This window comes from Nannobrachium achirus (assembly GCF_963921795.1).
Source record: "Nannobrachium achirus genome assembly, chromosome: 1".
NCBI lineage: Eukaryota > Metazoa > Chordata > Actinopteri > Myctophiformes > Myctophidae > Nannobrachium > Nannobrachium achirus.
Window position 1 is genome coordinate 51,979,335 of NC_137810.1, and position 13,977 is coordinate 51,993,311.

A 13,977-nucleotide genomic window follows, 5' to 3' on the forward strand; every position below is an offset into this window, starting at 1 on the left:
GTTCCTCTCTCTCTCTCTCTGACAGTTGGCCTACCTGTTAGTATAGTGTCTGTCTACAGTACAGTATGTTTGGAGTGAAGTTTCACTGAACAAACATTACAGTACATAATAACATGTCATACTGCAATGCCTAATATGGTTTTGTTTCCCTCTCTCTGTTCTGTATTCTTCTTTCTATCCATTCTCTTCCTTTCCACTCTCTCTCTCTCTCTCTCTCTCTCTCTCTCTCTCTCTCTCTCTCTCTCTCTCTCTCTCTCTGTCTCTGTCTCTGTCTGTCCCTATTTCTCTCTCTCTGCCCCCTCTCTTGTCTCTCCTCCAGATCCGATGGGAGAAGAACATTACACTAGGGGAACCTCCAGGATTCCTACACTCATGGTGGTGGTATGTTTAATTTATTTTACCTATTAATACCCATTACTTGAACGTTTTTATTTTTTAAATGATATTATAGATAGGAGAGTGTAGAGCCCCACTGAAGCCTGGTGTATGCTTCGTTAATCTTTCCGATCTACAAGCTCACAACGTGTCACAAATGTGATCATCACGTGATGCGTTTTGAGCTTGTAGTGCTGCTATCTTCAGCGTGCAACACCGCCTTATGACTAAGAAACAAATTGGACATTACAATCCTTGTTACGGCGTGGCACTGTGACGCTGTGGTGTCTAGGAGAGGGTCTGTATGTTTTATACTTTTTGAAATATCAATACGTTTTTATAACTCATTTTGAAATGGAAGTTAATGGAGGCAGGCTGGTTTGGCTGAAACTTTGCCCAAAGGTTAATAATGACTGACCTCATAGACTGGCCACACGTGTAGGCCATGCCGTTATAAAGCGGTACATGCTCCTTACCACATCCGAACATTTCTTCGGAAAGGCAGGTGATATAATTCACGTAATTCTGAACTTCTGATGGGCGGTCTCACAACTCTTTCTCGACAATTGCGCATCTCCAGATGCCCCGGGATTCAATAACTTTGCTCAGTCTTCTGCAGTCTCCCCTCACCAAATTTAACTCACAGAATTCGACGCCGAGTCAACAAATCTCATCATGTATCCACATACATTTCCGAAGTGACAATTGTGAGTCACATAAAGAACTGTACCAAGATTTCCCAGGGTCGGGCAGGAGCACGTATTGGCCTTCAGACCCCGTCAGGCAAAACAGACAGGAAACACCAGGGCAGAAAGGGGGAGCGACATGCAACACAAGACTCCAGTAGGAATAAGAACGGGGGACGTTGCGATTTTGTGGCCGAAGCATTATCCGGTCAGCTACCAATACGCATACAGTTCATAATGACACGCTCAGACTCTCTCTAAGTCTGCCTGTCTCTCTCTGTCTGGCTCTCCCTCTCACGCACATACGCTTTCAAGCAGCTCACGTGTGTGCTGCCGAAGTACTCTCGATGACCTAAAAGAATGTGCCCGGGTGGACAGGGACCCAGTAACGTCCTCAGTGTGTGCATTTATCAGTCTGTAACTCTTGAGAGCGTACTGTTGTAACAGAATGTTGTATTTATTTTGCACGCTCTTTGAGTTAAATGGACACTAAGGATTTTACAGCGTAATTGCTGGGAATGCTAAGTGCATCGTGTCACACGTGTTTAAGTACTGCTTCCCTTGGTTTCCATGTGATTTGATTGACAAGCCAGCTAACTTCCCCACCTCTGTTATTTCAACTGAACCTTTCCAGAAAAAAAAAGGGAAAAGGAAACCCTCAGCATCTGAGCCAGAGTCAAACTGCAGATGGACTAATCAAAGTCAAAGTCATGCACACTCACAGCTCCCTCTATCCCACATAGGTGGGTTTCAGAGTTGAGGAACTGGCCCGCCATCCGGTGCAAAAAAAAAACATGATTCTCCTTCTTGTACTGAACTGGGCTCCTCGTGTGTTTTTCCTCCCACTCATACGCTGCTTTTTAAAGCAATCTGTCAGACGTGTTAATGCCAGATAAATAGAGTGTATTTTCTGTCTGGCTCAGAGAACGGAGCCATTGGGCTGACAGCCCTGACATGTACAGTAGTTTTCTCTCTGTCTAAAGTGGAGGAGACGTCGGGAACACCCAAAATGCAGGGTTCCCCTTTCCAGCTGACAGGCCAAAGAGCCTGGGAGAACCTGAGTTCAGAGCCAGACGAGGGAGAGAGGCGGAGAGGCAGGCAGGCAGGCAGGCCGCCCGGCCGCCCGGCCTTCAGGCAGGCAAAGATCTTTGACAGACAGACGGGGGGGTATGGAGTGCAAAACAAAGCAGCCAGGCGGGCAGACAGACAGACAAAAAGTTTTTTGTAGACTGGCACTGAAAAGAGAGGCAGACCAAACAGGCATGCAGGAAATTGGGCAGGGGTGGTGGGGGGGGGGTAGCTGGAGGAGGAGGTTTGGAGCAACCGGGCAGCCAAACATACAGGAGCAGCGAAAGACACGGCAAGGAGATTAGAGGCAACAGGCAGCAACGGGCGGGCGGGTGTGTGGGGGCGGCGGGAAGGACAAGAGGTGGGCTCTGAGAGGAGGCTGCACCGACCGGGGGCAGGGCTTTGTTTGTCATTTTGTCCCTTCCTTCTTCCTCGTCCCAAAAAGCCCCCGGTAGCAAAGCAGTGATTGCGACCAGGTGGCGTCACAAGGAGGGGGAAATTGGGACTGAGTTAGTAGGGCCCAAGGTGGAGGGGCCCTAGTAACTTTAGCTATTGAAAAATAGCAGATATACAAGCTCACAGCGCGGCACCGAGTGCCGCGCTGCGAGCTTGTATATCTGCCATTTTGAAAATGTGTGCAAATCTTTGAATATACTGTATGTATATTTTAAGCGAACATTTGTACGGTAAATCAAATTTTGCTTCTGCCGGGGTCCCTGGAACTAAATGTTTTGAGATGGGGTTAGGGTTAGGCCAAATACATATCATTTTGGCGGGGGTCCTTTGACATGAAAAGGTTTGAGCACCACTGACATGGAAACATAGTAGGTTTCTTGCACACATTTTCACAATTTTTCAAAAATAGCAGATCTACAAGTTGTATATCTGAGCTTGTATATCTGCTATTTTTCAATGGTTAACATTCATGGGGGGCCCGCAGTGGATTCTTGTAGTTGTACCCAGGGCCCAGAATTTGGTGTGACGCCCCCTGATTGTGACTTCATTCATTCATTCGTTCATTCATTCATTGGACTGCAGCGGGTCCCACTTGGTGTAATATTGCAGCCTGTTGACACAGTTCATATAATGGTCCTTTTGGAGAGCGCTGGCTTCCATCAAGCTGACAGCGCTCCACTTTGGACAGCTACCAGTAATACTGACAGACTGACATACACAAACATACAGCGCTGCATACGTTTGCTCTCTCTCGCCTTTGGCCCTGACCAATAATGGGAATTAGGGAGACCTGTGTGTGTGTGTGTACGTGTGTGCAGTGGTGTAAAGTAGCTAAAGGGGTACTGTCATCTTAAAATTGTACTTAAGTACAATTTTGAGGTATTTGTACTTTACTTGAGTAATTTCAATTTCCAATACTTTTACTTCTATACTCCACTACATCTGGGATCCGAATATTGTACTTTTACTCCGCTACATTTATTTGACAACTTTAGTTACTATAGTTACTTTGCAGATATAAATGATTATATTATAAAACGTACATGAATCCACTTTAGCCCTATTTTATACCTAGGCTTTTTGAAAATAGTCGATCTATAAGCTCACAACATGTTGCGATGCGACGCGTTGTGAGCTTGTAGATCTGCCATTTTCAAACATTTTAGTACTTTTACTTCTGGTACTTTAAATACATTTTGATGCCAATACTTCTAGTACATTTTGAATTCCAGACCTGCTGCACTTGTAACAGAGTACTTCTGTATTGCAGTATTGATACTTTTACTTAAAGGGCCACTTCACCTCTGGGACAACCCTATCTTATTTTATTGTTGTTTGGGACACGATCAACACAATCCTGAGTTTTTTTGTGTGTTCAATCTGTTTTTTGAGATATTTTAGTATTTAAGCATGTACTAGTGATGCATTTTGCATCATATGATGCAAAACGCATCACTGATGATGCAAAATGCATGCGTGCGTGCGTGCGTGCGTGCGTGCGTGCGTGCGTGCGTGCGTGCGTGCGTGCGTGCGTGCGTGCGTGAGAGCCTGAAAGGAAGAGGGGAGTGGAACGGTTGCAGCGTGTGCGACTGTGCGTACGTCCTTCTGACCTTATTGATATATTTCATCAGAGAGCAGGAGGGAGAGTATATGTCTGATAGTGATAGCAGAATGTTTTTGGATGACCTAGCATGTACTTGTGTACGTGCGTGTGCGACACTGCGTGTGTGTACAGTGTGCGTGCATGCGTCTGTGCGTGCGTGTGTGTGTGAGAGCAGTTGGAGAGCAGGCTGATGATTAGCCAGGCTGAGCGGGGCAGGGCCCCAGTGCGGTATGACCTAGCCGAGGGGCGTCTGTCTGAGCCCGCAGCACGTGGACATGGGACTCACTGGGGGTGGGGCGTGTGTGTGTGTATGTGTGCGTGTCTGTGTGTGGGGGGGAGGGGGGCTGGGGGTCCTATACGCCACCCCCAAACCCCCAACAACCCCCCCTCCCCCAAACAAAAGCTCCAGATGGTAGGGGAAAGCCACCGAACCCCCCCACCCACCGCCCCCCTTACCCTGCGCTCCCCCTCCCTCAACCTTTGTCTGGAGGCCTGTCCTTTGTTTGCGGAAGAGAGACCCCAGAATGGATTAACTCCTTGCATTCCAGGCTCCTTTTGTGTTAAACAGCCAAATCCGAGAACCCCCCCCCCCCCCCCCCCCCCCCATCCCCAATCCTTCTCTTTACTTCCCTCCTCACTCACTCTGTCTCTCTCACTCTGTCTCTGTCTCGGTCTCGGTCTCTGTCTCTGTCTCCATCCCTCGTAGCCCCTGTCTGTCTCTAGCTAGTTTCCTGTTGGGGCGGGGGGCGGTGGTCTGGTCTGAGAGCGGCTGTGGGGAGGGGTAGGCTTGTGGTGGCGGTGGTGTTGGGTGGAGGGTGGGTGGGGGGTCATCCACATCTGTTGTTATGGGTGGAGGGATAAAGAAAAGGTCTCAGGGAGGACTGCAGGTGTTGATTGTGTCATTAGCTCTCCCTCCGTCGGCCCGGCGCTCTCTCTCGCTCTCTCTCTCCTCCTTATCCCCAGAATCGATTGCTTTTAACCAGTTTTCACTGGACGGCTACAGAATCCTCAAGCTCTCCCATCATGCACCCAACCCACCACAACGCAACCCTTATGCGCGCAACGCACTCACGCACACCTCAGAACACAACATTTGTAGAGGTATCATCTCTTGTCATGGCCCCTAGCTGAAATTCCTCTTTGCAAGGGGGAGAGTAAACAGAGTGTAACTACAGTACTGTACAGCATGGCTCTGCTGCTCAGTGCTCTTAAATCTCTGGGGCTGCTTTTTATAAAAGCAGGTATCGGACCGGAAACACAAGCTTTGTAAAGCTGCTCTCCTCTCCTCCCCTATCTCTTTATATACTCCTCTCTCTGCTCTTAAATCACTCGACCGCTTTGTATAAAAGCACGCATCGGACCGGGGAAACACGAGCGCTGTAGCTCTTCTTTCCTCTAGTCTCTCCTCACCTCACCTCTTCTGCTTGCTCACTTCATACTCATCTGTTTCTCTGCGGAACGGAAAAAACATGGCTCGCATAGTTTTCAAATATTTGATCAATCTTAAACGGAAGCCCCTGGAGGAGCCTCGGTAAAGTCAATACAGGAAACCGAATCAAGTACGTGCCGTTTGAGTAACCCAGCGTAGTTAGGCTGGTCTCGGTCACAATGAATGCCTCAACACCACCACGGCGGCGACATGTTCCTCTGCTGGTATGTCTGTACATGTGTTAACAATATGCATCACTCATCGGGGCCTCCGGTCAGGCCTCTTTTTTTTGTCTCCCCTCCTTGTCAAGTCCTGTCCTTATTATCTACAGTCCAGAGATAGGACAGAGTGCCGCGCTGCGAGCTTGTAGATCTGCTATTTTTTGAAAAGTCATGAAAATGTGTGCAAATCTTTGAATATATGTATTTGTACGGTAACTCAAATTTTGCTTCTGGGGGGTCCCTGGAACGAAATGTTTTGAGATGGGGGTCTGTGGCCAAATACATATCCTTTTAGGGGTCCTTGACATGAAAAGGTTTGAGCACCACTGACATGGAAACATAAGTTTCTTGCACGCATTTTCTCAATCTTTCAAAAATAGCAGATCTACAAGCTCGCAGCGCGGCACTCGGTGCCGCGCTGTGAGCTTGTATATCTGCTATTTTTCAATGGTTAACATTGATGGGGGGCCCGCAGTGAATTCTTGCACCCAAGGCCCAGAATTTGGTGTGATTATTATCTACAGTCCAGAGATAGGACCTCCTGTTGCAGTAGTTCCTACACAGCAGCTGATTTCCGTCGCAACGTGTGCTACCGTGTCTGGATTAGAGCTGGGGCGATAAGCGATACTATCGTTTATCGTGATAAAAAAAAACCACTCACGATAATCGTATCGTCATGCACTGGGATCAAATCACCTTTTATTTGCCGAGCTGCATATCCGGTACCATTTAAACCGTCTATAATTGGTAAAAGGTACATAATATACGTACTTGATACAGTCTTTTTTTCACTTTCTATCAAATGTCTTATAGCCGATCTGCAAGCTTGTGAGCTTGTAGATCTGCTATTTTTTTTTTTCAAATGTTTCACCCCAGGATAATGGATTTTGATTATCGTGATAATATCGTAAATGGCGATTTCTTTTGCCACAATAATCGTGATATGACATTTTCATATCGTCCCATCCCTAGTCTGGATCCGTCTGTCTGTCTGTCTGTCTGTCTGTCTGTCTGTCTGTCTGTCTGTCTGTCTGTCTGTCTCTCTCTCTCTCTCTCTCTCTCTCTCTCTCTCTCTCTCTTTCTCTCTCTCTGTGTCTTTCGGGTCTTGCAACATCATACCCCTCACTTGGGTGACCCAGCCGGGGGTTGATCAAGTCCCAACTTACGTTCCAGTACCTACCCACAATCAGTCCCATTAGGGAAAGGCCCTCCTAAAGGCCTAACCGTGGGTTTGTTGGGCTTCTTCCTCACAGAAGACACAGACTAGGGTGCTAACCCAAACTGCTCCCGGGTGCCGTCTACATTCCAGCTGTCACCCGTCTCTCCGGTGGTCACCAGACTATTCCTGGTTGTCACGTAGTCTAGTCCTAAGAGTGTCGCACAAAAGTAGTGACTATTTTAGCTACTTAAACTATTTTAGCTACTTAAAAACAATATGAGGGGCGCCTAGTGGTCCAGGCGCATACCACATAGACTCTGATGCCTGACTGAGTGTGTCGCGAGTTCAAGTCCCGATCCTGTCAGTCTACTGTCCTATCAATAAAGGCATAAAATTAAACAAGAGACATGATGAGCGGGAGACGGCGTCATCTGCGTGGTTGTCTCTTTCTCCCGCCCCTTATCTCCTTTGATTCGCTGGCTGACAAGTATAGGATTATCGCCGTGGCCCGACACCGTCAGCCTGTGTGCGTCTGACTGTCTTTCTGCCTGTTTCTTTGTTTACCCTGCCCTGTTTTAAATGGAAAGGCACATTGTAGCCACTGGCTTTGTCAAACCCCAATTAATTGCAAATAATTATCGTGATGGCATTTAATTTTAGTAATTGTCTTCTTCTGGACGGCTGGACACTAATCCCTTCCTGTCCTGAAGTGTGTGTGTGTGTGTGTGTGTGTGTGTGTGTGTGTGTGTGTGTGTGTGTGTGTGTGTGTGTGTGTGTGCGCGTGTGCGTGTGCGTGTGCGCGCGCGCGTGCGTGTGTGCGTGCGTGCGTGCGCGCACGTAAGGATGTGCAAATGAGAGTCATACCGTGTGTATCTTGTCTGTATGCATGTGTGCGTGAGTGCCTTTCTCCTCATGTTATTTAATCTGATGGTTTCTCATTTGCATGGATGACGCAGAATTTGCATGACCTCAAGCTGTAGTTTAAAACACACTCCTGCCTACTACACACACATTAATTTACACCGAAGAGGAATGCTCTGCAGCGGCAGCCGGTTTCAAGTATGTTCTGTACTGTAAGTTTGCAGCTGAAACAATTACAACCCCCAAAATATATAAAGTATGTATGTACAGTAACCACGCACAAGACAGTACGAAGCCTCCCACAACTGTGTGGGTGGCTGGACATAATTAGTTAGCAATCACACACTTATATTGTTTCTATAGCAACTTTAAAAATATATACCGTATCTTAAACCTAACATTCATTTCTCTCCCCATTCGAACTCCGTTGTATCTGATCAAGGAGACTGTATTCTGAGTTTTAATTAACATCAAACAATGTCAAAACAATACTTGTTATGATTTGTCACTTCTACTGAGAGACAGCCAATGTTCCCCCATCGCAGCTAAGACATGGCTGTATTATTTTTATATTTAAAACAGGGCAGGGATACCCTGCCAAAAAAGACGTTTCTATAATAAAAACGTCTTTTTAACTATGGACCTCCCTGCCAGACGTCTTCTGAACGTCTTTTTTTTTTTATAATAAAAAATAAATAAATAAAAAAATTGAAAAAAAAATTTTTGAAAAAAAAAAAGAGTTTGAACCTCCAACAGTGTACTAGGCATGATTGCGATCGCGAAATTGCATGTTAACCCCCATACCAACCCCATCTTTCAAACATGGCAGCCATGTTTGTTTACATTTGAAGAAAACATAAGGGCTGCCTTCTCCTGAATGCCTGAACGGATTTCCAAGCGGATTTTTTGTTTGAAAGCTGTGAAAAGCATGATCTGTGCACGAATGTGTGCACCAGTGTGCACACTATTTTTTTAACCCTTTGTTGGCGAACCGGCAATATAAGAGGTCCCACTTTAAATATGGCACCGACTGAGTTAGATTTGCTTCCACCTCAGTAAATGGGGGGAGGGCACACACCAGTATTGGTGAGGTGCTGTTAACCTTGGTAAATAAGTATAAAAGTAAAGAAAAGGCAGCAGGATTCATGAAAATGAAAATTCAAATGAAAACTAACGTTTCGAACCGGTAAGGCAGGGCTACTCAACTTAAGATGGCTCAGGGGCACTCAGCAAAATACCAAAAGTCCAAGGGCCGCAAGCTAAAAATGGCGGTCCTATTTTGGACGTTTAGACAAGGATTTTGTAACACACTAGTTTAAAAAAGTAAGGGGAAACACGAAACAGCCACATTTGTATCCATAAGGCCACACCTCATTGAACACAGGCCACAGGTTGAATAGCACTGCGGTAAGGTGTTCTTCAGGGAATGAAGAAAGTTTTAAGCCTGAAATATACTTGGCTGCACATGGGGTCTCGAACCGAAAACAGTCGATCCAAAAGCTCACAACGTGCCACTCTGAGACACGTCGTGAGCTTGTAGATCGGGGCAATTTTCCATGAGAGACAACGGCACGCAACTAAATTTAAATTAGGCGTAATATGCGTCCTATTTAATTTCCCGTGCAAGTCAGTCTACCCGCACTCGCAGCCAGCACCCAGTGCCAATCGCCTAAGCTGTAATCCTGGGCGCTGCTTCCCCTCTGCCAACCTTCGGAGAGCCCCGAACTGAGCTCATGCTTTCTTCAGTGCATGAGGATTGAGCAAGCCAATTCTTATCACCTGACAAGGGGGAGCTTCCCCGGTTGGACGCAGCGCGTGGAAGGAACACGTTATTCCAACCAGTTCCTTTCCCCTCCATCAGGCGCAATGGCTGGCCAGGGGGAGGAATTATAGAACACCCACTGATATGTTTGATAATGTACACAGGCTTTATTGTCAAGTCACTCAGGGGGCAGCACCAGCCGACCCCATGACACACGCGCCGCACGTGCACACGCTCACACACGCCTCACACTATGCCTTCTCTCCACTCGCTTGTTAACCTCTGTTCCTTGTACATCTGCTCCTTGTCTGGACGCCTCGGGGCAAAGCCTTCTTGTCTTTTTCATCTTTCAACTTTTCCCCATATAATAAGCAGACTTCTATTTTAACTAATGTGCTTTGACTCGGCTTGGCAGCAGTGCGCTGCCCCCGCGGTTGCACAGTTTATTGTTCTTTTCATATCGAGGAGGATCCACAAAGATGACAGGCTGGTTTTCATGGTTTGTCCTCGGACGACGCATGAATCACCAAAAACAATAAAAAATCTAAAGGCACAAAGAGGACACAGCAGAGTTTGTGATTTACAGTAAGTTTAACTTCCAAGTCGTAAAGAAGGAAATGGCTCTTAACTCCTAAGATAAGAGTGAAGTCACATTATCCCGCCGTGCAACCATGCCATCGAAAACACAGCGGCTGCGGCTCAAACATCCCCGGGATTGAAAAATGACCATTTGTATGACAGGTTGCTGGTGAGCGATTCTCCTGACACACGCACGGTTATGGGCGATCAGCTAATATTTTCTGCTCCATTTTGCAGTCTGTCACATCAAGTGTCAGGGCTGCTCAATGCCCGCTTTTCCTCACATCAGCACTAGGAACGCACATAACAGAATATTTACTACTTTTGAACGATGGCACGGTAAAAAAAAACAAAAAGAAAAGAAGTAAAACATTTAGATTTTTTTCCTTCTCAAGTCCCAATTCAGCAGTTTATTTTAATGCGCTGTCCATTAAATCAATATCATCAAAGCGAGAGAGCGAGAACTCCTTAACACGCAGCGGCAAGCCGGGCAGGTACTTAATTTCAGCGCAGTAATTAAGGGCCCATTTGGAGTGGGACCTGGTGGCCTCTGCTGCCCTGGAGGAGGGGGATTGGTCTAATTAGCTAATATGACCACGGCTGATTGGGCAGTAAGTAATATAATCACAGCCGATTGGTCGCTAACCCACAGGTCTCGGCGGCAGGCTGGGAGGAACAGGGAAAGCACCTCCATTTGGTCACCCGGGGCTGGATAAGAGCTCTCAGGAGTTTAGCCACAGTCTTCGTTCTGTGCCGAAACTACTGTATATCGTCGTTGTCGGGTGAAAACCTTGTATGTCCAAAACCGTTCGTTTAATATTTATTATCTAAAAAAATATACTAAACTAGTGAAAACGATCTACAAGCATCTACAAGCACACAACGCCTCGCACCGCGAGGCGTTGTGTGCTTGTAGATCTGCTGTTTTCACTAGTTTTGTGCGACGGTCTTGTATCGATGAAGCAGGGCTATGCTTTACCAAAAAACGTACACATTTGAAACTTGGAGATACAAGGTTTCTGCCGATATGCTGGAGACTTTCTGGATCGGAGACTAGAAGAACGAGGTGGACCGTCTTAAAAGAAAAATACTGGTTCTCATTTGGGGTCGGGGGAACCCCCTGGAGTCTTTGAGGGGGTGCCCCAGCTAAATGATTGGTATTTAGGAACCTGGTCTGTAATTCTGAGAATTAAATTAACACATTTTACAGTGTTAGATTGGGATCCCAGAGATAAACTTGGAATGAACTGGGGGGGTCCGTGGGCTATGGCATAATTTTGCATATCAATGTGGGGGGTTCTTGAAATGACAAAACTTGAGCTTCACTGGTCTAAAACAGTGGTTTTCAACCATTTTCATATCCACGTCCATTATTTATTCAGCATTTGAGCCACCGTTTGATGAGATTTAACCTCTCAGACCATAACCTTCGAATATGTTGTTGTAGTTGGATAAGATTTTGTCACAATTCCATGTTGTATTGATGTTGGTACCATGAGGCGAACGTTGATCAAAATAACAATTCTTCTATATTATCTAATTTACTTCTTGAAAATTAAGTAATGCAGATGTTTAACAATAAATTAACTCTCGAGAGCGTAACATGAAACCAAATGGAAGATCTATAAGGGTCTGTTTGGTTACCAACTCCTCATAATTTAGCTGGGGACCACCTGGAACCTCCTCAAGGACCACTGGTTGAGATTCACTGGTCTAAATGATAGCGGGTCTACTACGCATAAGTTCATCGTTGTGCGCGTCACAGGGACAGGTAGCATAGGTAGCATAACCACAAGGAACACGCAGACAACAGCAGCATTGAATGTTACCATACAGTAAAAAATGATTTGTTCCTCTCTTCTGCTCCTTTGTCTTCATATCTATGTCTCTCTTTTTCAGTGTATTCTGGGATCTGTACTGTGCGGCTCCGGACCGGCGGGAGACATGCGAACATTCCAGCGAGGCCAAAGCTTTCCATGACTATGTGAGTGAACTTTACCAACCTGTCAGTTGTGTTATGGGGGGCTACGGGTATGTAGGGGGTGTTTGCTGGTCCCCGACGGGAGTGGGAAATAGCTTTTCTTTAACGCTTCTCCAAGCTGATGGCTGCTCAGATGGCTTCGAAGAGGGCACACACGGACACGGGGGGAGCTGTTTGGGGTTAAGTGTCTTACTCAGGAGCTCTTGGACATGTGATGTGTACACTGAGCCACGGGTCGAGCCGGTTACCCTCCGATTCCCCCGATGGCCTCCCTGCCCACTCGGCTATGGCTGCACACAGACAGTACCTGCACACTTGGATGCTTCGCAGTCATGTCGACACGTGCTCGTGCCCAAAACAAAACCTCCTCAGACCGCACACATGTATCAAAGAGTGGGAGGCTATCGTTTCCGCCATGGTGCCTGGTTGGTTTCTTGTTATGACATGCCTGTTTTTCAGTTTGTCGTCTCTTCATACCGTCTTTGTCCAGTCTGTCTACGTGCACTAGAGCTGCTTTTACTGAACACTGTTTATTCTGGACAGATGATTGACAAAATCAATGTTTGGAAAGGGTTTGAAAAACGATATGCCAGCAAATGGTAGTTGTTTGTTCTACTGGGAAATGCCATCTTTTATTAAGAGTCATACGTAATGGTCATCGCCATGCTGGCTTTGTGGAAGACATTTTTGTCAAAACTTCTATTTTTGCCACGGACATGCAAATGAGCGGCCAATGATATTATCAAAAACACATAGAGAGCTAGCCCTGAATGACCAGTACAGGTCTGTAACTCTGAGAGTGTACAAATGGAACCAAATCGTGTGTGTACTAGGGCAAATATTCGAATATTTGAATATCAAAGTCACTATTCGACGTTGTTCACCGAAGTCGAATATTCGCTTATTTTTATTGTTTTCTATTTAAAAAATATATAGTTTATAAAGCTTGGCTAGAGAGGAAGTCATAAGAATGATTTGTCAATGCCCCTGGTGGATGAATTTGTTAATGCTCTATACCAGGGGTTCTCAAACCTTTTTAGGCCGTGACCCCCAAAATAAAAATATTTGAACTGGGGACCCCCACCCTGACAAGCACTTGGAATTGTAGGTGTTACATTTAATGTGACTCGGTTCCACAGATAAATATTGTGAAAATAGCAGATCTACATGCTCACAACGCCTCGCAAAATTTTCACAATGTTCGCCTCTTGCTAACTTAATATTTGACAGTTTGGCCAGTCCTGTCGAATATTCGACTATTCGAATACTTTGAGGTCGAATAATTTGAATACTAAAAATCACTAGTCGTGAATGCCCTAGTGTGTACACTCTCAGAGTTATGGTGGTCCTTGAAAATGAAAAGGTTTTAGAAACCGCTGTACTGGTGGATTCCTAATGTGCCACAGTGTCGTAGTAAATCAGTGTCATAGACGTGATATTCTGAAGAAATCCAGGAGACTTGACATCCAGTAATGGGGTCTCGTGTGACCAAAATAAGAACATTTATAATGTTACGCAAAAACAAGATCTAGAATTTGACGAGCCCTGGTCAGGCACATGCACACATAGACATCAAAAGGGGCTTGAGCCCCTGCCGTTTTAATCCGTCTGTAAAAAGTGCCCTCTCCAGACCATGGATGCCGTATTTACTATAGTGAAAGAAATGAAAATGCTCCCTCTTTCCATGCCATACCTGAAGGCAGCATTCAAGAGAACTGCCTTGTCAAAACTCTTCCTGAACGCCGTATTTTATGTTGAAAGAGTTGCCCTCTCTGTGTAGGAATCCATGCCGTACAC

General features: G+C 45.9%; 1 protein-coding gene across 17 annotated transcripts in view; it reads left to right on the forward strand.

The window, feature by feature from the left end:
- The window catches only part of ssbp4 (single stranded DNA binding protein 4), a gene marked incomplete at both ends in the record, with an annotated part of 170,691 nt that overhangs the window by 28,222 nt on the left and 128,492 nt on the right, over positions 1-13,977 (forward strand). For all 17 annotated transcript variants that reach the window (XM_080721764.1, XM_080721768.1, XM_080721754.1 and 14 more), the window contains 2 exons: positions 320-381; positions 12,099-12,183. In XM_080721764.1, coding sequence (XP_080577890.1) covers positions 320-381; positions 12,099-12,183 — 147 coding nt within the window. The remainder of the gene's footprint in view (positions 1-319; positions 382-12,098; positions 12,184-13,977) is intronic.